The 24,029-nt window shown below is 42.7% G+C and overlaps 1 protein-coding gene across 15 annotated transcripts in view; it reads right to left on the reverse strand.

Moving 5' to 3' along the window:
- SH3PXD2A (SH3 and PX domains 2A) overlaps positions 1-24,029 on the reverse strand; it is a 254,016-nt gene that overhangs the window by 66,508 nt on the left and 163,479 nt on the right. For 7 of the 15 annotated variants that reach the window (XM_083616500.1, XM_083616498.1, XM_083616501.1 and 4 more), the window contains one exon: positions 4,771-4,902. In XM_083616500.1, coding sequence (XP_083472626.1) covers positions 4,771-4,902 — 132 coding nt within the window. Of the gene's footprint in view, positions 1-4,770; positions 4,903-5,025; positions 5,508-16,883; positions 16,929-24,029 lie in introns of those variants that run through there. The other 8 variants (XM_083616497.1, XM_083616489.1, XM_083616499.1 and 5 more) reach the window with 3 other exon arrangements.

Consider the following 24,029-nt stretch of genomic DNA (forward strand, 5'->3'; position numbering starts at 1 on the left):
CCACGCAGATCAACTGTAACCTCTCCAATCTGATCTCAGAAGGAATGAGGTGTGATGAAAACTCTGTTACCTAGCGACTAGTACCAATCATTTCACTTCCAGCTGCAATTAAGCGTATTGCTTTATCCTATAATGGCACTCCCTGCTGCCAGGCAATAACCAACCAAAACAGGAAAACCCTTCCAAAATGAACTGGGGTGGTCTGAATCCCTTACTCAAGAAGTTAGCTCAAATTGTTTATATACTAACCAACAGTGTTTTAACTGTATACAAGACTTGTGCAACAAACTGGAAAAGTCAGCAAGGCTCACACAAGACCACTGAAGGCTACTGACTATCTCACTTTCTAGACTATCTCAACCAGGTAAGTTGGAGGAGGAGCACATAACAGACCCAGTAGCCAACACTTACTTCTGGAAGCAAGGCTGCTGTAGAAAGATCATGCCCGTACTCATCTTAACTCCTGGAGTCTAAATGTTTTGTAGCCATTATTGTCAAGTACCCCTCCAACACAAGTGGATAGGACAAATGGAACAAAATTTAGTAAGGCGGTGATCCTTGCCAAACTTAGATGGCAGTAAGCCTCATTGAATGAAACACAGCTTTCTTTCGAGTAGATCTGTTTAGTGTTGCAGTCTAAGACCCAGTGCATGTCAAAAACAGTGACAGAAGGGGGGGAAATCTGTGCCACAGAATTCTCTTGATTGCTTATAGGGGCATATTCTAACTCAACAGTTAGTTTATGGGAATGAGATGTTCCCTATTGAAGAAATGAAAGTTCCAGAAAGGTTACAGAAGCCCACAGCATGAGAGTTGTTTCTGTGACTGAACAGTTGGTCAAGTTAAGAGTCATCTTCTGATATGGGTAAAGTCTACAGACCTATTTATCAACTGCTACAGGGCAAATGCAGCCAGGGTTCTGCTTAGTCTTAACACATTCACACTCGTTCAGTATTCATTCTGGCAGGGCTTTGCCTTGCCTAGTCTGACCCTTTAAGATACCAAAGTTCACTCAATCATCTCCAAGATGATAATCATGTGTCCCCTAAGCTTTGTTATATTAGTTTGCCTAGTATAAGATTAGTTAGACCAACATTCTGGCTTCATATTAGGCTGAAAAGTGAAACCTGCCAGAGCCATTCAAAAAACTTAATGCACCAATACGGATTTGGCCTTGAGGCAAGTCTCTCTCTCTCTCCAAACTGCGCAACATCAGTGGGCAACCTCCAAAACTCATCCACCTTGCTGCTTGCTTCTTTCTTTAGCAAAAACACTGCACCAGAAAACACACACAAAAGCAAACCTTCTGAAAGGTCATATCCAGCGAGAATATTTCTATATATCTTAAAATGTGGAGTATGATGCATTAACTGCCTTGAGTGGAAAGAATGCATTCTTTCCATTACTTTTAAGGTAAGATGACTTTAGGTACAAGTCCTCTGCAGCCTTGAGGAAGAATATTTAAAATAAATATCTTTTACATGCCTGTGGAAACAATGCAATGGCCACAAGAAACTCATCCACATCTGCCTGTGCAGTAGCTATCTGCTACTCAGCAGAAAGAGGCAGTGTACAGAAAAAGAAAAGAAAAAAGAAAAAGAAAAATATGCTGCACCATAAAATGATAGATCACAACAAAAAGAAAAACAACGGAATTTAACACAAAGGTGGCATCTTGACTAGAGTTTCCACTTAGGACCATTGGGGATGTGTGTGTGAATCATGTGACAAATGGTTGGCAGTTTTACTGCAGAGAAACAACCTGAAAGACAGACTTTACATTCTAAGGAAGTGCCAGAGCAAATTCCCTTATTTGCCTGGAGTCTGACTCTTCTTCCATTACTTGGACATTCTGGATCCTTAGTGTTTGTTATATGCGAAACAATAGCCAAGACCAGAAGAATAGTGGGAGTCAGACAGTCCCTCCATAAAGGGATGGAGAAGCTCTCTGGAATTGCCCAGTTGGCTGCCAGATGGTCATTCTTTTAACGGTTCCCCTCACTACACTGGGAAGATTTCTCCTTCAGATGCTGCCATAACCAGGCTTCCCCCCATCTTTCTCCTTCCATTTTTGTCCTCCTTTATCATTCTGTCCCTCAAAGCAAGTGTTTAATTTTAAAGCATTGTGTGCCCACCCCCCCATACCTCTTCCCTAATGTTCCCTTCATTTCACACATGTGCATTTGTAATTGGTCCAGCCTTCTCTCACTTTCACTACTCTGCTATGGTGGGGGTGGAAAATGTTTCACAGCAATTCTGAAGGTTTTAGCTTGGTTACTAACACAAGTAAGATAAACATGCTAAATCTGATCCCTCTCTAGGACACCAGGAGATTTCCCAAAACTAAAAAATTTCCAAGGAAAATTGTTCTGTGCATATTACCCATATTTGCATACAGAACTTTTCAAAATTTTCCATTTCAAATTTCAAAACCACATCACTACTTCTGTGCCTTCTGCTATGCAGCTTCCTAGCAGGGGCAAACTAAGACATTGTGCTTCCTGAGGCAAACGGAAAAGATAGCACCCTCTCTCTGCTCCAACCCTCTCTCTGCTCCATGTGCGGAAACTGAGCAGAATGTCACATCCACACCACACATTTAAAGCACATCTAAAGCACACCGCTTCCAGCAAAGAATCCTGGGAACCAGTTTGCTCCTTACAGAGCTACAATTCTCAACACCCTTGACAAACTACAGTTTCCAGGAGTGGTGGAATGCGACCTTAGCTGAATGTTACTTCAACAGTGGTCATGGGACAACATCCTCCACTGAATCCAAGTGTAGCAGGCTGGCTAGCCGGGGGGGGGGGGCAGGTAATAGGGCAAGCTGTACATTACCCACAGTTTTTGTCTCCTCCAACATCTTGTTGTTGCCCCCACCCCCCAAGCATCCACCACCTGAGGTGGTTGCCTCACTCTGCCTCCTGTACGTTTTGAACATAGCCATATGCATCAGTTATGTTATGGATAGTGGCTTTTTTCTCTGGGGGGACGCAGGGGTACGCATACCCCTAAACAGTTTGTGAATCTAAGTTTGGCCTCATTAAGGAGCAGTATTTCAATATGAGTAGGAAAATGAGAGTACTCCTAAACACTTTCTTAGGGGGAAAAGCACTGAGTGTTACTATTTAAACTACTAGCATGAAGCAGGAACCTCTTCAAAGAAAAACACAGCATCTAGCCTCTGCTTGATTATTTCCCTTATTCTGTTATTTCCTCTGCGCTAGCCTTTTACAAACAAGCTTGTCCCCATTCACTTGTCTGAGCAAGGACAGACCATCAACCACCCTGGAACTCCAGTAGATTAAGTCATTGCTCCTGCACTGGGTTGGCGGGGGGGAATGCTATAGAGCTACACTCCCACCTTTACCACAGTACTGGGACTATAGTCATCTGTAGAAGATAATGGAAACTATGTTTTAAACCCTTGGCCAGAGTGTCTCAACCTACCACACTGCTTAAGCCCTAGATCTAGTTGCCCAATAAGCTTTCAACCTTTCTCAGAGCTGACCCCAAGGTATTTTATTGTGTGTGGCAAATGACAAGAGCACACACACCCAGTTCATGTGGAGAAGCTGGCCACACTGACCACTGAATCTTACTGCAACAGTGGTGATGGGACAACATCATCTACCACACCCAAGAGCAGCCTGTTAGCTTAGGGGCCACAGGGAAGGCTGCCTGGAAGGCACAGCTTTGTCCTCCAACAAGGAGAAATGCCAGCGGTGGAGTAAAGTCAGGTGGGTAAAGTCAGGGGGAGGTCAGAAAGAATGGCTAGTGTGAAGGTGGATGAAGAGACAGAAACTTGACTGAAGGTTAATTCTAAACTGCCAGGTAACATGTATTCAAGTCTTTGGACATTTTTGTTTTGTCTGATAGCTTAAAACTGCTATGTAGAGAAACAAAATCTAGGAATTGCCCAAAGAGCTTTGATGCTTTTCTCCCTTAAAAAGGAACCCAGTCTTTGGTTTCCAAAAGGTCACACATGAACACCAATACTTTCTATTTATTACATATACAGTCTTGGATTAATACATTTTATTAATTGGAGACTAGGAGTGTGTATTTTAAAATCTAAGTGGTCTCTTGCTAGAAGGTTTCAGTTCAAATTACAATGTTCATTGTCTAAACTAGATACATCTCATTACAACATAGAAGACAGATTGCTGTTAGCCACTAAAACACTCAGAATGAATTACTTCACTGAGCAACGATAATACTTATTTGAAAATGAATTATATCAGTTAAAAGCAAATGTTACCCACACAACCACTTTTAAAAGCACTTTAAACCTTTCACTGCCATATAATCTATAAAGATCCCACCACCTCTCAATCCTTTGTGATTGGGTGAAAGGTTGAACTGCCATGCCAGGTTTTCATCCCCAGAGGAATATTTTTAAATAGTCCATCCAATAAATCCTTCAAAAATAGTGGCAAGTAATGGAAATACTGAGATCTTTTCCAGCAGAGAAACGGTATCATTCTTAGTAAATACATAGCATATGCTGTGTACATCCCCCTCCTCCACAACCCAAGACTTTCCATTAATGTATATTGGGTAATTAATGTACAGGCTTGGAAGACATTCTTACAGCAAAAGGCAATATTTTGGCCCCAAGCCCAAACCAACTGGTGGGGGCAGGGGGAGAGAAGAGAGAAATCCCACCTCGAGTCAGGCACTCTACCAGATGCAATACATAAGATACATGAAGGGCTGGAGGGGGAATGGAGAAAAGTACATATATATTTCTTTCAGAGTATGTCTTACCACTTTCATTCTTCTCTATTACATCCACCACCTCTCCAGCTTGCAAGCTGATCTCCGAGTTTTCCTGTTTCTCATAGTTAGACACCACCACATACTGGTCCAGGATCATAGGTTCAGAACTAGCGTCAGCACCTGGGGAAGGGAAAAAGCAAGCTGTGAGCCAGCTTCCAGCCATGGCTCCTCGAGAGCGACCTCTGTCCATCCGACTCATGATAGGCTGATTTGTCATCAATGCCAAGCCAATCAGAATACAACCTTGGCTCGCGGCATATCCCCAAATGGCTGGCCATATAGAAGAAGTTTCCTCTGGCCCACAGCTGAGTAGTACAGAAGAACATTGGAGACTGGTTGAAGAGGGGAGAAGGGGGAGGGGGAAAAAAACCACCCAAGAGTTTAACACAACAGCATATTGTTAGATAGCAAGCTGCAGGATGGAGTTTGAAAATAAACCTCTTTCCAACATGGTTGCCACACCATCCTTGTTCCCATTCAGAGAGAAAAATCCATCTCGGTCACAACCAGCATAAAAAAAAGTGGGGGGGAGAGAAATCCAGGGCTGCCTCGCTAAATGGGAGGGCGGAAAAACACCCAAGTCCACAACTTCTCCCCGTCATAGGCTGAGCTCCTGCCTCGCTCTCTCAGGCTCAAGCTAAGAGTCAAAAGGGGGGCTGTGGACGCCAATCATATTTGCCTCGCGCTGCAGTCCTTAAATAGAAAACACATGAGCCGTGTTGAATAAGGGAGGTGGGGGTGGAGGAAGGGAAGAGGGGAGGGCGCAAAGGACTGTTTACTTGAAACAGAAGAAGAAGAAGAATTACAGCACCAGATTCCTGCTTACACAGTTCCCCTCTGCTCCGCTGCTCAAGCTCTTTCCAAATAAAACTCCCCCCAGTGTGTCCCCCTGTTAAACTGAGATGTACATACAGAGTCATCTTTTTTTTTGTGCAGCTGTAAAAAAACCCACAACACTTCGCATAGTAAGAGTCATTCTTCAAAGTTCTCTAAACCAACACAAAATGCTTACATTGGATTCTTTCTCCCTGCCTCCACTCCCCAGCCACCCAGCTGAGCAATGCCCAGGCCTATTTCTTTCCTCTTGTGAAAGTCTTCCCATCTCACCCAGCCCATCCATATTTTCTGGTTCATTTTCTCAGTCTTAATCGTATGGGTGTGTGTGTGTTTTTTAAAAAGCAAAGGAACAAAACAAAAAAAGTGTGTTCTGCCACCAGGGACAAAGCTCACCCTTCCTGCCTTATAGCAACAAGCTGCTGCAGAAGCATGCCTGCCCCTTCGCTCATAAGTCACTCAGAAGATAAACAAGGCCCTTCCCCACCCACTTCTAAACACCCACAGGAAAATCTGCCCTTGTACATTACTCCTCGGCGCCTGCAAGAAGAAATATGTGCTACAAAAGCATTTTTTAAGCCAGGGCTCTTCCCCCCACTCAGGACTCCACACACACACACACACACACACACACACACACACACACACGTCATGAACAAAAGAAAACCCTGAAGGAAGCCAAAACTTATTCTCAAATGAGCTAGCAATCATTAAGCTTCATGAGAGACGTTTACAAGATTGCATTCAGTTTGATGTGTGCATCAAAAGGGGCATTACCTCCAAGCACAGGATGGCATGCTTCTTGAATATCCCCACCTGGGCTCACAAGACACCTCATTATCAGTGGTCCAGTCACTTTACCGGACAATAGATGTCAAAATCCTCCTTACTCCTTGCAAGGCTGATATCACTGGCTAACAGTGGAAACCTATGCATGTTTACTAGGAAGTTACATCTGAAAAACCAGCACATAACTAGCAGTTAGGGTGGTCACAGAGGACAGACCTCCATTTAAAGGTCTATCCAGTCCTCATCCAGTTTAAAAGATAATAAACCATATAAGGAGGGAGAGAAGCTGCTGTTAATGCATTATATATTTTGCAAATTTTTAAAGTTCTGGTGATGGTTTTTAGCTGCTTGGGTGCTCCTTGCATGCCAAAAACTGGGATAAAGTGAAAAACAAATATAAATATTGGAGGAAGAATTTAGTTAGGGGCAGCTTGGTGCAAGTAAGTTCCCTAGAGACCTGTAATTTATGGCATACATCCAGCATGGTACTGTCATGAAAGAGAATTCTCACCTCCAGCCCAAAATCTGGTCAGCTTGGGCTGGATAACGAACCGCTGACTGACTGACTAATATGGGAAGCTATTAATGTTAATCAGACACTTTTACTTTGTTAAACAAAATAGAGAATAGCTGTAATACACATTGAGACAGAGACAGTCAAGTTCCTCTCTCAAACTTGTTCTTTTGCAACATTTTGACTGGTCTAATAAAGGCATTGCATTGTAAAGTATAATCTGTAGTATAGTATGGAGTATATTAAACTCAAATAAGGGTAAAGTTAGTTGCCCACCTTCAATATGGTACATATTTAAAGACCAAGTCTGCAAAGATGTATCTATCACAGCATCTTAAGCAATATTTATTTTACGACTGGGAAGAGGCTACAATTAGAAAACCCTTTCCAGCTATCACAATCCACAATTCTACAGAAAAAGAGGAAAAAGAAGCCTTCATTGTTTCAGAGCAGAGAAAAGTATTCTTCTTTCGTGCAGCATTTGTAAAAAAAACCTTCTCCATAGACATGTTTAATTGGTTCCATCTATCAAAAGATTTTATTTATAGGATGGACAGCTTCTAGAGAAAGAGAGAGAAACGGAGAGGGGGGAGAGAGAGAGAGAGAGAGAGAGAGAGAGAGAGAGAGAGAGAGAGAGAGAGAGAGGGACTTGACTCATCCAAACTGTCTAATTTAACATGGATTGAGTTCCTTCCGACACTTAGCAGGAAGGTTCCCAACAGACATTTGCCCTTCTTTGACTCTCCCGATTAAAGTAGAGGAAATACAAATGTGAATGCACCAGTGGAGGAGGGGGACGAGAATAATCGTGGTATTATTAAGTTCCATTGTCAATCGTGAAAAAAAGAGCAGGCTAGTTGAGATGAAATTTCTACTGGTTTCTTTTTAAAGAGAGAGTGCTTAGGATTCAAATCAGTCTAGGACAGTGATGGCCAAACTTGGCCCTGCAGCTGTTTTTGGACTACAACTCCCATCACCCCCAGCTAACAGGACCAGTGGTCAGGGATGATGGGAATTGTAGTCCCAAAACAGCTGCAGGGCCAAGTTTGACCATCACTAGTCTAGGGGAATTTGCACTCTCCACTCCTCTATGGAAAACGTATGCATGTGTTCAGGGGCACCCTTCAACATCACAAAGCTCATTAAAAATAAGCTATTTAGGAGACTGGATTCCTAACAAAAGATTAAGCCCAACAACCCTCTCTCATTGTTTCTATTAAATGTTGTTTTGAGAGAACATACTTAAAATAATGTCTTCAAAAGTTGGGAGATTTTCTATACCGAAGTCATTTCCATATAGAAAATATAATGCAAGGAATACAGAGATTATCAAACAAGCAATAATCATACTTTTCTTCTTGTCTTCCCATATACATCTGGTTGGCCACTGAGGCTGCTGGCTAGGGGTGTGTGGGTGTGTGGGGGTGTGGGTGTGTGGGTGTGTGTGGGTGTGTAAGAGAATCATACACATATACATGAATGCCATGACTGACTGTAACATAGACATGATTGCCAGCAATCAAATAGTTTCCTCAGATAATATATTACTTTACATCTTGAACAGCCATTTAGGTTTCTAGATAAATGGGAGCTTTCTTAATTTACCCAGTTTATGTTTCCTATATTACTCCATGAAATCACAATCCACTTAACCTAATTAAACAAAATAACTGAAACAAAAAATATGATCCATCTGTACTCAAATGGCTACCTTCCTTATGGTCAAGTCAATAGGAGCATGAACTACATTTAGAGCTGTGCTGGCTGGAGAGTTGAGAGGAGAAATATTTTTATGAAAAAACTCACCCCCCGCACATTAAAAAGGCACTTCCCCTTCTGGCAATTTCTTCAAAAGTGAGCTAAAGCAGTTGCTTATGTAGGAAGCATGCCCTTACTCTGAAATGGCTTTATTTGCCTTCAGTGATGTCAGCAACATGCAGCCAAATCAAATCGGCTCATCATCTTAAGCAATTGATGATTTGGCTTATTTCATTATAGAAAGGAGAAAGAGGGAGTATCAGGACAGCAACCAATATGGAAACAACAGCAGTGAACAACTTCTGGAAAATGTAAAAATTCCCACCAAAGTCCACATCTAGAATATGGGGCACTTCCTCTAATTAGGAATTGGGGAACATTGAGCATAGTCCTAACTACAACACACACCTCAGATTATTGCTGTTCCTCCATCTGTTGCTGAAATGTCAAGCTATCCTGTGAATAAAAGTTTAACCTGGCTAGTTTTGAGGATGTTCTGACTAAAAAAAGGTAAAGGTAAAGGACCCCTGACAGTTAAGTCCAGTCGCAGATGACTCTGGGGTTGCGGTGCTCATCTTGCTTTACAGGCTGAGGAGCCAGCGTTTGTCCGCAGACAGTTTTCCCGGGTCATGTAGCCAGCATGACTGAGCCGTTTCTGGCGCAACGGAACACTGAAACCGGAGCAGCGCATGGAAACGCTGTTTACCTTCCCACTGGAGAGGTACCTATTTATCTACTTGCACTTTTTGGCGTGCTTTTGAACTGCTAGGTTGGCAGGAGCTGGGACCAAGCAACTGGAGCTCACTGCATCACAGGGATTCAAACTGCCGACTTTCTGATCGGCAAGCCCAAGAGGCTCAGTGGTTTAGACCACAGCGCCACCCGCATCCCTGTTCTGACTAAGGGTATGCAAAAACCCCTATTTAAAGTATGTAATATTTTTAAAGAGGAAGTGGCATTGCTCACTTTCATCCAGCCTTTTCTTCAGTGCGGTACAATAAGCAACACAGAAACAAGGTAACAAGTATTATCCATGGAAGCTGCAAATGGGATCAATTTCTTGATTCTAGTTCCATCTATACTCCATACATTTTTATCCTTTTCCATGTCTGCTTGTCCTTTTTCATCTGGTTCTACTGATCCCCCTGCCAAATCTAATGTTTGTTTGTTTTTATTCACAACCAATTTTACAAAGGTTAGCCAATTCTCCATTTTAAATTGCAGCAGGTGCTTTAATGGGGATCTGTCCAATACACAGTTAGCAAGACTGGTAACTTAAAATAAGTGGCGATTCTCTAGTCCCACTGATATTTGACACAGTTAGTGCTCATGTCGTATCTCTGGCCTTGCCTTCTCATATGTCTTTTTCTTTTGAAAATCTCTAATCAGAGAAATTCATTAGTTCTCCAGGCTCTCCACCCCCAATCACTTTAGATTTGTTGGTTTCAGAGATGACATTCAGCCAAGAAAAAGTTGAGACAGAGGAAAGGGTGAAGTCAGATTCCTTTCCCCAACCACCTCAACTTCTTGGAAAATTGGCTCACAGTCTACGGACTCCAATCAACTAGGTTACAGGTAGAAAAAGTTAAGGCAATGGTATTCCACACACAGATGTGTGAAACCACTTGGAGGGCATCCAAGAAGCTGCCAGACACAAGTTCCCCAACAGTTGGAGAACACCTAAATACTTTGGCACTTGACCCATTTCAACTGGCCGAAGCAAGTGTGGATTCTTTTAGCTGTGCTTTGAGATAGAAAAGGGATAGAGGCTGATCTTTTCAAGAGAAGGCAGGATTGAAGAGTGGAAGAACATTCCTAAAGGTGGCAGTTTGGTTTAGAGAAGTTTAGGAGCAGGAAACTATTAGACCAGGTGTTCTCTCTATGCTCAGTTCAAGTGTTCTCAAAGTGCACTCAGGGCAGAACTTTTACATCTTGGCAGCCACAGTTCTTCCAAATTACTTTTGCTGAGGTAACATATATGTGGAGAAAGCTGGAAGGGAGACATGCTTAACCTTGCTGTCCCATCTACTGATTCTCTCCAGAAAACAGCTCCCTACAGGCATCTTTCCCCCTAGCCAGAAGGGGGAAAGGAAGGGTATAAGAACAGCCCAGGGTGTATTTGCAGGGGAGAACTGGTGAGCAGAGGCAGAATTAGGGGAGGCGGAGGGAAGACAAGTAAAAAGAACCATTTTTTTTGGGCCTGAGAGCATTAAATACAGAAGAGACCGGGGGTGGGGAGATTGCTTTCTCGAATGGCTTACATACAGTAATTTCCTCCCATTTAACTTTTTTCCTGCAAAAGGCTGCTCATACACATGGACTTTTACTGAAGCTCCAATTGCCTGCATCTTGCCATCGCAACAAATCCAGCCAGGTAATACTGCACGGTGCCAAACAGAGAGAGAATTTGGCTCAGAGTCTTAACATTTTAGAGGTGCAAGCCTCCCTTTCTCAACCTCCATCTCACACCTAGGCAGTTGTATGTATTCCCATGGCCATATACACAAAAAAGTATCCGATGAGCTGCAAACTTTGCTTTCTATTAAACTGCTGAAAGACATAATTTGATACCTGAAAGAGCTTTGAGTTCTCTAAACCAAAGCCGCGCCTAATCAGGCACACATGGCCTTCAGTGTTAGCCACGCAAAATCCAAGGACAAATCTTTGTCTCTAATTTTTCAGACTGTCTTTTCCTTTCCATGCCATGCAGATTGTTTGTTCCCTGCAACCCCCTCCCCCCGCCCCCAATGTTTCTTAGAACTTAAGACAAGGGAAAATTTGCCTCTTACAGGGCGATCCCAAGACTAACTCTTCTCACATCTGTCTTGATCCCTGCAAGATGTACACCTACAGGAGCATGCTCTAGTGCCAACTGTAAATCCCTAACTTATTATGTTCAGGGTGAGAAAGTATGTGCTATGCAATGGGCAAGGTTAGCACATGCTCCAGGAAGCCATACTAGCTATCAACACTTCATTGCTTTGGAACATCGCATGGTAGTATCAGCCAGGCTCTAATTTATTAGAACTCAAATGTTTCCAGATTAATCTGGGATGCATGTGTATGAATGGTATATAGGCATTCTAGCCATCAACTGGGTGCCATAAAAATGATGCATATAATACTATGCTAACCTAACCAAATATCTCATACTGATAAGCTGGGGAGGTAAAAAGAAGATCATATACCGTATTTTTTGCTCTATAAGACTCACTTTTTCCCTCCTAAAAAGTAAGAGGAAATGTGTTTGCGTCTTATGGAGCGAATGCAGGCTGCACAGCTATCCCAGAAGCCAGAACAGCAAGAGGGATCACTGCTTTTGCTGCACAGCAATCCCTATTGTTGTTCTGGATTCTGAGATTCAGAATATTTTTTTTCTTGTTTTCCTCTTCCAAAAACTAGGTGCGTCTCATGGTCTGGTGCGTCTTATAGAGCGAAAAATACGGTAACTAAAACAATTGTTATGGCAGACATTGTTTACAGCAAACACTACTGATCAACCAATAACGGTTAACCACGCTAATATACCATATGGTGCCAAAATTAATTCCTAATTTATTCCTTATTCCTTATCTACATGTCCCTTTAGAGGAGAGCAGGTGTGTATGAAATTCTAAGTCAGTACTAGCAACAACCTGTTGAGTGAACTGTAGTAGTTCCCAATGTTCATCTGTGAGTGACAGGGTAATCAGCAGTATCCAAATGAATGCAAGAAGTTGATCAAGAACTCTTTTTCTTGGCATATGCTGTTTTCATTTTGTGAGCTACACCAAGCAATCCCAAACTGTCATCTGAACTCTGAATACTGGCTCATTCTATGGCTTTTTCCACAAACTTCACTTCAATAAACATAAAAGTCACTTCCAACTCTTCTACAGTATCGAATTTTCCATCTACATAACAGCCAAACCAACAATGATAAGGAAGTGAGGGTAGCAAAAATGCTGTCAAGAATGTAGTCACCAAGGAGAGGTTAAAATTGGATAGGTGTTTATAGTAGTTTGTCGACCATATTTCAAACACGGTAAGTCTAAAAGCACAAGCACACAAGGACAATTTGAAGTAAGTTTGTTATCAACATTCCTGCTTCTGAAAGCTCCACTCATCACAATGAGCACTGGGTGTCAGCAATATCAGGGCTCTTCATCAACACAGCTGGCTTGAAACGAATCACTTTTACCCTTCAAATGAGACACCATTCAAAACAGTATCAAAGGTGGTGTTGAGGCATAATGCCACATTGTAAAAGCAGGTGCGAAGGAAGGTTATCAATGGTAACCAAAGTGGTCAGCATGTAGCAATGCTCTCTTTTATAATGGAAAGCAATCAATAGCTCAGATGGTACAGAACATCCTACTTCTGCAAAAGCAATTCTATTTTGTGTCGTGCCAGCACCTGACATGTGTGAATAATGAAAAAGCATGGGTGGATAAACTGCAATTAGGGAAGTAATGAGTATTTGAAGAATATGCAAGCACCCCTGCTCAAATGACTTCAAGCACAATCCACCTCTGGCAGGCCCCTTGCTTCAGTTCTGTTGACAGCGTCACCCACCCAAATCCCATTTCCTCAAGGCTGTGCTTACTAGGTTTTTTGTAGCTCAAAGTAATTAGTGCCAACGTTGCTGTTTGCACCCATGACCTTGAGCTGCAAGGTCTGTGGCTACAGAAACAGCTGAAGCAAGCCCAAGGTCAATGCACCTATGTAGACTGATGGGACAAGAGGGTCTTCAGCATAGCTCGCTTTTTACCACACATATACCCAAGCCACTGGCAGGCATTCAGTATTCTAAAATTTCTTTGGAAGTGTGTGAAGAACATTATGTCTCCATGGATTTTTGTTAGTCACATCAGGATTTTGTGAGCATCCTTCAACTCTCAAGCTTCTGCAAGTACATTGAAGAAAAGCTCACAAAACATGGCTGATTTTCGAGCCAAATGAGGGGATGTTGAAGCTTCCCTACTTTCAGTCAGACTATGACTATACTCTTAGTCCATCTCTAAGTACCACCACAACCCCACAGGCCACACACACACAAATGAAAAAACAGCTAGCAATGGGAGGTTATGAAATAATTCCAAGAAAACAGCAAGTTTTCTGGAAGATTAAGCAAACAAAAGCCCTCACACACTGTCAAGTCTCAACAAAAATGAGAACTAGAAACATGAGAGAGAGAGAGAGAGAGAGAGAGAGAGAGAGAGAGAGAGAGAGTTGAAAAGTGGCCACGGTCAGGAGGCCAGATGTGTCATAATACTAATGAGCAAGTCCTAGCCTCTGTATTAGCCCTCTACAGTTTTTATAGACAGTGGTTTCCAAACTTTTTTAAAAGGCCCTGTTCCCTTTTAAAATTAAAATATGCTCAGTTCTGTCCACACTCTAGTCCACCCACCCTGATGCTCATAACCTCTCTGTATTCTCCAGGTAACCTCCGTTTCTTGAAATAAGAAGAAACTGTGGGCAGGTGGCCAGATACAGCTGCATTCCTTGGCTTCTCAGGACCTAGCATGAAAGCTTCAGATTGAAGCTTCTATTTTATTCCACCCCAAGCTCCCATCCCTCATTGTACACCATCATTATATTTTTCTTATGGGATGGCACTTTATAAGTATTCTCATAAGTAAACGAATCACTCGGTAGGCAAGTCAGCTCCACACAGGCCTTTAAAAATGGGCTCATCAGGAAGGAAGCACCAAATGCCACACCCTAAATGCTGTTGCTCCTGAGCTTGCTGGTCACCTGAGAGTACCTACCTTTGCAAGCGGTCTACCTTTGCAAGATATTAAGAGTCATAGAGGCAGTATACAGTTAACATGACCATTAGCCATGGATATCCTCCATGAATTTGTCTAATCCCCTTTTAAAGAAATTCAAGTTGGTGGGCATTACTATATCTTGTGGTAGGAAATTCCATTGACTATCTGCTGCATGAAGGACTTGCTTTTGTCTTTCCTCCTGAACCTCCCAACATTGGAGGACCCTGACTGCTAGTATTATATGAGAGGCAAACATCTGTCTATCCACTTTCTTCACATAGTGCATAATTGTACAAACCTCTATAATCTCCAGGCCCTTACCTTCCTCCCCTCCCTTAACCAAGAAGCCTCCCCATTACAGTAATTTTATCTCAAAGGGGAGTTGTCCCTGCCCCAGCCCCAAGCACTTTCTTCTGCACATTTTCAAGCTCTATAATCTCTTTTTTGGAGATTATATAAGAACTGTGTACAGTACTGTATTCCAAAAGCAGTTGCATGATAAATTTGTAAAAACATACTGTCTTAATGTTTATTGTAAGCTGATTTGGATACAGTTTACTGAGGAAAAGCAGAATAACTAAATGGGGGGGGGGAGGAGATTCAAGAGATTTGTCATCGTATTGTGGATATGGTGAATATTATTTATATAGTTACACCATGCTGCAGAACTAACTTAGGGATTGTGAAATTGCTTTAACACTTTTTTCTTGGGAAATGTGCAGTGGATTAGGGAAATTTTGTTCAGGACATTATGAAATAGGTTATGTCAACACTGCTAGGATTTGTGCAGTATAATTTGCAAACTAGGTCCCATTTGTAATTTTTTAAAGAAACAGTTGACTATCCCATTTACTGTAATTGACTTCTCAGGTGTATCCATGTGGGACATCATCAAATGCAATTGTCATTAGATGGCTACACTTTAAAATGACCCTTAAAGGCCTGAGGAATGATTAATACCCTTGGTCCACTTTAATTTTGGATTATATATTTACATAATTGCTTCTAATGCTTCTTTGTCTTCATACAGGTCTCTTGAGGAGAATGATTGCAAAACACAGAAGAATATCAAGAGACAGCATCACAGCGGATCACAATACCATTTCGTAAAAACTAACAACTGACATAGTAAAATCCAAATACTCAAGAGTATGATGGAAGATAGAAATCACCTTTCACCTAAAGAATTGAGAGGGAGAGGGGGTGGAAGAATGATGGGGAAAGAAGAAAAAGGGAGGGAGAGAAAGAAATCTGAGAATATGCTAGAGGAGACAAAGAGACAAGATGGGAAGCTTAGTGCATGAATGGATACAACAGACAAGTAAAATGCCAAATGCAGATTGAGAAAATAATGGATTGACAAGGCTTGTGCTAGCCAGCCTGTAGACAAACACAAATGTGAGGACTGAACAGATAGCAAAACAAAGGGACAAGTTAAAAGGAATAGAACATGAAATGAGGCATAACTTTAAAATGAAACTTGCTGAAATAATTGGAAAGGCTCAAAGAATAGTTGGTCGGTTTTCTTGGTATACAGCAAAACTGTACAACTGGTATAGCAGGCTGCAAACAGCATTAATTCTGGAACACTGAAGCAAGTAAATAAGCCAGTGGAGGATCTGCAATATAGGAGATGAAAGGTAGAACTGATCATCTTGGAGTTAAGGTTGTATGTTTAAGTAGTTTAGAAGACCAGGAACTTCATACAGAAACTTATTTATATCTTGGGCAAAGGCCACTTCTCAGTGGTTGAGTTTGCATAAGGTTCAATGCTGAATCACTGGCACCTCAAGGGCAGGCTGGGAATGACCCCTGTATGTAACCCTGGAGAGCTGCTGCCAGTCAGTAGACATACAGGCTTAAGAAGAGCCTACTAGATCAGGCCAATGGCCAGTGCTTTTTTTCTAGGAAAATGAGTGCCGGTACTCACCATGAAGTTGTTAAGGTAAGTGCCACACTTTTTAACAACAAAAAGAAGTGCTGGCACTGCGTACCCTGGCATACACCTGGAGGGGGGGGAGGCACTGCCAATGGCCAATCTAGCCCAGCATCCTTTTCTCACAGTGCTGAATCAGATGCCTGTGGGAAACCTGCAAGCGTAATTTGAGCACAAAAGCACTTTTCCCTTGTGTGGTTTTCAGCAATTAGTATTCAGAAGCTTTACTGCCTCCAACTGTGGATGGAGAGCATAGCCATCATGGCTCATAGACTTCAATAGCCCTCTCCATGAACTTGTCCAATTATTTTAAAGCCATCTAGATTAGTGGCCAAACGGTTGATCCATATAGTTAGTCAAAGTTCTATCCCAATCTATCCCTGAGTAGGGATCCCATGCCACTTATCTGCCTATAGCCTGCCATTCTCTCCCCACCCCCCATTCTAGAGATCCTTAATTGACATCCAGGGTACCAGAGAGAGCAAGCACAAATTTGTATATAAAAACAATATAGTACCTGCAATAACCTTCTTTGGAGAATCAGATAAGCTGGACATCCAGACTTCAAAGTCCAAGAAAAGAAGCAGCAGAGAAATAAGAAGAGCAGAAGAAGAGGCATTAGAAATACAGAGAAGCAGTTTTATGGCCCAGAAAATACTGAACAGCTTTTTTTTTTTTAATGTGCACACAGAGGAACTATTTCCATAAAGCTCACAGCAAGGAAACAACCAAGGAGGTTGCTAAAAGAAGAGCATAAGAAGGCACAAAGTTATCCCTGTGGTAGAGTTTCATTAGTAACAGGTATAGGCAGGGGATTATGTAACTTTGGTCTAAATCAGAAAGGTTTTGCTTTGTTTTTGAATAACTTATTAGTAATTTTAACAAGCATAATACAAACAACTGAGACAAATGGGGGGGGGAGTGGGAAGTTGTTGACATAGGAATGATTCACAGAAATGGTGCACCTAAGGCACCTCAGGGCCTACACTTACAGTCCCGCAGCACAGAAGGGTCCTAAGTGAACATCCTGTGCAAAAAAAGGCTCCGTATCGGAACCTGGCAATGGGATGATGCTTTCTTATTTTAAAAACATTCTGTAATCACGGACTACATGGCATGTACATGGCACAAATACTCATTATTATTATTTTAAAATAAAAAATGCATTATTCTTTATACAACACAATGTTGCATATAGCCAAGTAAATCAGGGAAGTAGAAGCAAACTTCATTTTATTCCAGTAGTCATGATTATGCTATGATGTTTATATAGTCTGACTATGGTTGCTGTATATCAGTGGAACATATCCCAGTCGGGCTCGCATTTGGTGCCAAATGTTGAAGGTGCCAAACGTAAGCCTTGCTTGCAGAGGAACAATCGGCAGCACACTCTGCAACTGCATTTGTTTGGAATACTGTGCACAATTCTGGTCCCCTCTCCTGAAAAAGAATATTGCAGAACTGGAAAAAGCTTAGAAAAGGGCAACCAAAATGATCAAGGTGGCAGAGCAACTCCCCATGAGGAAAGGTTGCAGCATTTGGGACTTCTAGTTTAGAGAAAACGGTTACATGATGGGAGTTTATAAAATTACACATGGCATGGATAAAGTAGATATGAGAGAGGGAGAAAAACCTCTCTGTTAACACTAGAACTTATGGACATCCAATGAAGTTGAATGTTTTAGGACAGATTTTTAAAAAGCAATTTCTTCACATGGCGCATAGTCACTCTCATGGAAGGCCATGATGGACACCAACCTGGATAGCTTTAAAGAAGAATTTGACAAATTTGTGGAGGATAATAGCTATTGGCCATAATGACAGCATCATTGGCAGTACGTCCCCGAACACCAGTTGCTGGAAACTGCAGGAGGAAAGAGGACTGTTGCACAGGACCTGAGTCCTGCTTGTGGGCTTCCCATGGGCATCTAGTCAGTGGCGTAGCGTGGGTTGTCAGCACCCGGGGCAAGGCAAGTAATTTGCGCCCCCTAACCCGTGGATTTGCGCCCCCTAACCCGTGGATTTGCCCTAACCCCCAGATGTTGCGCCCGGTGCGGCTGGCCCCCCCTGCACCCCCCACGCTAAGCCACTGCATCTAGTTGGCCACTGTGAGGGCAGGGTGCTGATGGGCCTAATCTGCCCAAAGAGCTGGAAGTCCCCCATACTTGTAGAAGCAGTTGTTAAGCATGGAACAGCAAGTGTGGAGGAGGAAGAGAAATGTTAATTGTGTGCTTCACAACTGATGTCATGACAATCTAATTCTCCCATCCAATGGCTCAACACCACTGAGTCCAGGATCTAAAATTACTTAGCTGCACCATTGTCTACAAGACCCTCTGAGTATGTAGTGCAGCAATAAAACTGGATTTGCAAAGCTAAGCAGGGTCCTGTATGGACTGAAGCCATCCAGATAGACACTGACATTGTTCTTAAGGCAAAGGTATGATTAGAGTGCTTCAGCACAAACGCAGACTGGAGGTCACCCTGTGAATTTAGCACCTCAATTCAATCCACTCTATCCTGAGCCAAGACTAGAGCTGTTGGTTTATTAACCAATTTTAAAATGTATTTTTAAGTTGGTCAATAAGCAGGTGATCAGCTAAACATTCATTAATATCACCAAAGCCTCTGTTTTCAGTACCTTTTGGAGGCAACTGAAGTTTAAAAGATTTGAATTGTAAGATAAGCTTTACACCTACCATTTGGGACCAAAATAAATAGACTCAAGTATTATTTGACCTGCCTGACTTTGAGTTGTGCCAGAATGGAAGCTAGTGCAGATCCAGGGCAGTACCCAAATATACCCAGCATGCACCTGCAAGGCCATCACATGAAACAGTAAAAACGTTACTTGGAAATCACACTAGGTTGGTAGCAAAACCCTGTTCATTCATCTGTAAAATGGAAAATTAAGCCGCACATTCTTGAATGAGCTTCTGTCTCTGGGAGAGAAGGTAATGTTCCATTCTGAAAGTCTTGATCAAGTGTACAAGGGTTGACTCTGGTTACTTACTGGCACAGGGTGGGGGGGAGCATTCTGCACATGTTCAGTATGCTCAAAGACATTGTTATTTTAGATGTTCCAGGAACTGAGGCCTGGCTAACCCTTTGCCATGAGGCTTTTATTTTAAAAGGAGTCCATGCATTAGAAGGAGCTCACACATGGCAAGTTTAAAAACACTAAACCAAATACGTACATACTGTGTCTAGCTATTGAGGTTTCTCTGGATAAAGAGAAACAGAGGTGACAGTATAATGAAATAAAGCCACAGAATAATTCCATCCAGGGAAAATACTCCAGAACTCCCCAACTACCCCAAACAGAGTTTGCACTGACCATGCCAAACCAATATTGAAAGAGCCAAAAAACAGGCAATGATGAAAAATATCTGGAATAAGAAAATGCATAGAGCTTATGGTTCTATTGGAACCATATGCTCCCGCAGTGGCACAAGATACAGTTTTTAAAATAGTATGCAACTGACCTACTTGGTGAGGGGGGTGGTGAGATTTCTATCCATGACTGGGTTTTTTGAAGGAGCAGCTGAAGTGCAACCAAGCTATTCACACAATTGCCATTTAATCAGATTGCCCTGAATGCTAATTGGTTGTAAATTTTTAAAAGAAGCATTTCCCCCCCTACACACACACACACACACACACACACACACACACACACACACTTGTCAACAGCAGTTGAGCCAAAGCAGAGCACAGGCGGCAGGGAATGTAGAAGCATGCAAGCAACTGGCAAGCTATATTGTAGATTTCCAAATAAAAAAGATATATGTACATATAGGAAGAACACCAGAGCTCCCTGTGTCTGACAGCAGCTAGACAAAGATGAGAGTGCTTCTGAAAGGGAAGACAGCTAGCATTTTTTTGTTCTGAACATCTGCTTAGCATTACTTTTAAGGGTTTTCTAAAAAGATTAAAAACTGCACGACATTTATATTCTAATTGGTCCCAGCCTCTACAGCCTCCCCCCTCCCATCACCAACAATACTATTGCATATAACCATTGAGCCCCATTGTGACAAAGGAGGGGCAGACACTGCAGTAGGGATTGGGAACCTGTGGCCCTCCAGGCATTGTTGAACTCAACTACCATCAGCTGGTAGAAGCTGAAATGCAACGGCATCAGGAGGCTACAGGATTCTTGCTTGTTATGGATCTCATATAAGCCACCCTGGGTGCCTTTCTGACTGAAAGGCAGGATTAAAATGGTTTAAATAAATACAAGGTGATCCATAAAACTGCTCTAGTGCATTTTTGCTTTGAACAGTCCAACACAGTGCATGCATGTACATTTAACAAAAACTTTCTGCAAGGCATTTCTAGTGGAAGTTGCCTGGCTTGCGGTTTAATTAAAATGGATAAGGCACGTCAAGGTGTTCGACTTATCATGTGTACACTCAGACTTGCAAGAGATGGCTAGGGAAGGCCGGCAGTGGGTCCAGGTGGTAGAAAATGCTTATCATATGCGGGAGTAGTTCCTGCTGCCCTGAAGCAGTTAGGGGTGTAGCCCCTCAGTTATCCACCCATGAAACTAGCGGTATACAACTGCCACCCAGAGGAAAATACCCGCTTTTGGGGCAAGTTGCTCAAAATGGTGGTGAGTGTCCAGAAGTGCTTGGGAAAAGTTATTTTTCTGGCTCCATTTCAATCTGGCTTTAGGGTTTGGCTTTGGCACTGAAGGAGCTGTGAGAGGCACATGTGACCTGTGCTGGGAGAGGCAAAGAAGGAATGAAACCCTGTTAGTTCTCCTAGATCTCTCAGCAGCTTTTGATATCATTAACCACAGTATCCTCTTGGACTGGCTCTGTGGGTTGGGAGTTAGGAGCAGAAGCAATGTGTCTATCTCAGGGGTCAGCAACCTAAGGCCCATGGGCCACAAGCGGCCCACAGGAGTCATTTAATTGGCCCACGAGCCGCCCCCCAACCAAGCCGCACGCTCGGCGAGTCCCCACGCACTGTTCTAAACCGGTGCAGTGTGGCACAGGGACTCACTTCTGCGGCACCGAAAATTGCGTCAACGAAGATGCCTGAAATCGTGGGCACGTGTGCTCACGCACATGCACGCTCTAGCCCATGGAGTGATCTCCGCTGGAGTGAAGCGGCGGGGTAAACCTTGCCAACCCCTGGTCTATCTGCAGGGCAGTGTTCAGAGACTGGCAGTAAGGGGCAGGGCTTAACACCATTATGAAGCCACTGGAGTGCCTCTCTTTGCATTGTTCTACCTAGGCTGCAGGATCTGCCAGGTAGGGACTTCTTGTCACTCCATCAGTGAGGGGAGCCTGAGATGCTTTATGTTAGGAAAGGGGCTTCTCTGTGGAATGCTCTTCCCCTGGAAGACATTGTTCAGTTTTTGGTGCGAGCAGAAAATCCTTCTCCCCCTAAAGACCACCTCTGTGTTATAAGAAGGAGATGAAGCAATTCAGGGTGAGATGGTTTTATTGAGTGATTTTATTGTATTTAAATCCCAAGAGTGCTTGCTATTAAGGGCAGGATATAAATTAACAAAATAAAGCAACTGCACATTTATTGATCTTCAAAACCAGGCTGCCTGGAAATCCTTCTCGTTTTATCTGTATCACTTCCACCAGTAACAGGGAATCCCACATGTTGTGTAGTTAAACCCACCTTGTATTAATCTTTGGGATGCCCCTTTCCTTCTGAAACTAGGCCAAGGGGCGTATTGCTCCCTCTCTACAAACATTACACATTACCCTTTTAAATACAAATCCACGGCACACCAGTGTTTTAAGCCTTGTGGTACCTTATCAACGGCAAAAGGTTTTCTAAGCTTTTATGGGCTACAGTCAACTTTATCAAATCCACAGACCTGTGACTCCAAAGGAAGTGAGCTCTAGTCCATGGCAGCCTTTTGCCTCTTTCTCATTTTAAAACCGAACCCTCATTTGCATTGTTCTACACAGAATGAATCTGTCTTTGAGACTTTCGCTTGTTGTTCGCCTGTTGTAAGTTATCAGCTCCTCCCCTGTTCCGTCCCAGACCAATCAGAGGCTGCTTCCATTTGCCACGTAAACAGAACTGCCTCATTTATCATCTCCACGCCAGCAGAGACCAAACTGTTTCGAAATACTCACATCTGGCCTTCATGTGATTGAATGGTGCTTCAGAACTGATCATATGGCACAAAAAAGCTCAAGGGAGGGGGGAGAGAGAAGCAAGGCAGGGGAAAAAGCTCAGTAATGCCCTATCCTCCTGCTCCAAAAGCTATTTTTTTCTAGACTGTAACCTGAGCAGAGGTATCACACATGCTCCAAATAAACAAGGCATAATTCTACATTTACACAATTGGGCTTCAAACAACATCACAAGTTAACTCTCCCTGGGAAACAGAGCCCAATAGTTCAAGGAAGTATAGGCTGAAAAACTATCGCCGTTGCATTTCATTTCCAGCATGATATACCTTGTGCTTAATCCTCAAGAAAGAATCCTGATCTCATTTGAGACATTAGGAATCTACAGGATTATTTTGTTTTGTCTGGGCACTTTAGGTCCAGGGGGAAGCTTCTGACTTCAGGGAGTCCAGACAGATTGCACCCCCCACCCCCTTCCCATATGGTTGCTATATTAAGACAGCATGCATGGAGATCCGAAGGAGGTTATAATACTGCTATTTTAGGGTCCAAAGCAGTGCAGCTGGCTTCTAAAGAGAGTCTGGATAACTTCATTGCCATCAATAACATTTACAGCTATGCAAGCAAGGAGGAAATGGCAGGAATTTGGGCAAGAGTTGAGTTCCTGCCAAAGATGGGGAGGGAGCTCTGGCTCCCAACCAGACAGTATCACTTAGCTGATTAGATGCATTCGCAAGGGCTATAGAGTCCTGATGGAGAAGTACTGATCATTACTGCAAGAAAACCCAGGTTCTTAACTTATTTTTAAATAGGCACACATTTGCTTCCTTCAATCTAAACAGCTGCAGTGAGAGACCTTATCATGTACTACATTGTTTCCCAAACTTCCAATAGCTGAAGCACACTTTTTCCAAATTAAACCTGGCTTTGGCACACCTAAGTCCTTCAAGCTTGCATTTGGTGTGTAGGAAGGAGCCCATCCCTTCAGTTTCTGCACACTCTGCTTGGCACTCTTCTTCCAAGGGCAGGTAAATCTGCTGCATCAGAAGCAGCGAAGGTCCAATCTCCCTCATCTCAAATCATAAATAGCTCACTACTTGCAACCAGCATCTGTGAACACCCAATAAAAAGCTTGATTTTTTTATTCAAGAATTCCAACTTGGCTCACACCTCCTGCATAGTAATAAAAACAAACAGACCTGCTCTGGGAGAGGGGGAAAAAGTGAATGCCTGCTGATGCTTTTCTGAAAAATGCTTTTCCAAAAACTGGTGTCCATTTTCAGGAGTGCACATTGCTGCCAAGCAATGTTTTAAAAACTTTATGCATTTCAAAACCAGCTCATAGAGAACTGTGAATTGGGGAAATGCAATTACTTAACTCAATTGCTGATGAGGAGTGACGAAAAGATCGAAGCACACCTTAACCAGAGATGTGGCAGAATTACCTCCTTACTCAAGCCAGAGCAGTGAATCATGCAGTGAATCATGCAAAGAGGCAGCCTCTTCTGTGAGTGGGTCCTTTCATAGGAAGCTTTAATTATTCAATATTACCATAT

The sequence above is a fragment of the Podarcis filfolensis genome (genome assembly GCF_964270895.1).
Source record: "Podarcis filfolensis genome assembly, chromosome: 5".
Classification (NCBI taxonomy): Eukaryota; Metazoa; Chordata; class Lepidosauria; order Squamata; family Lacertidae; genus Podarcis; species Podarcis filfolensis.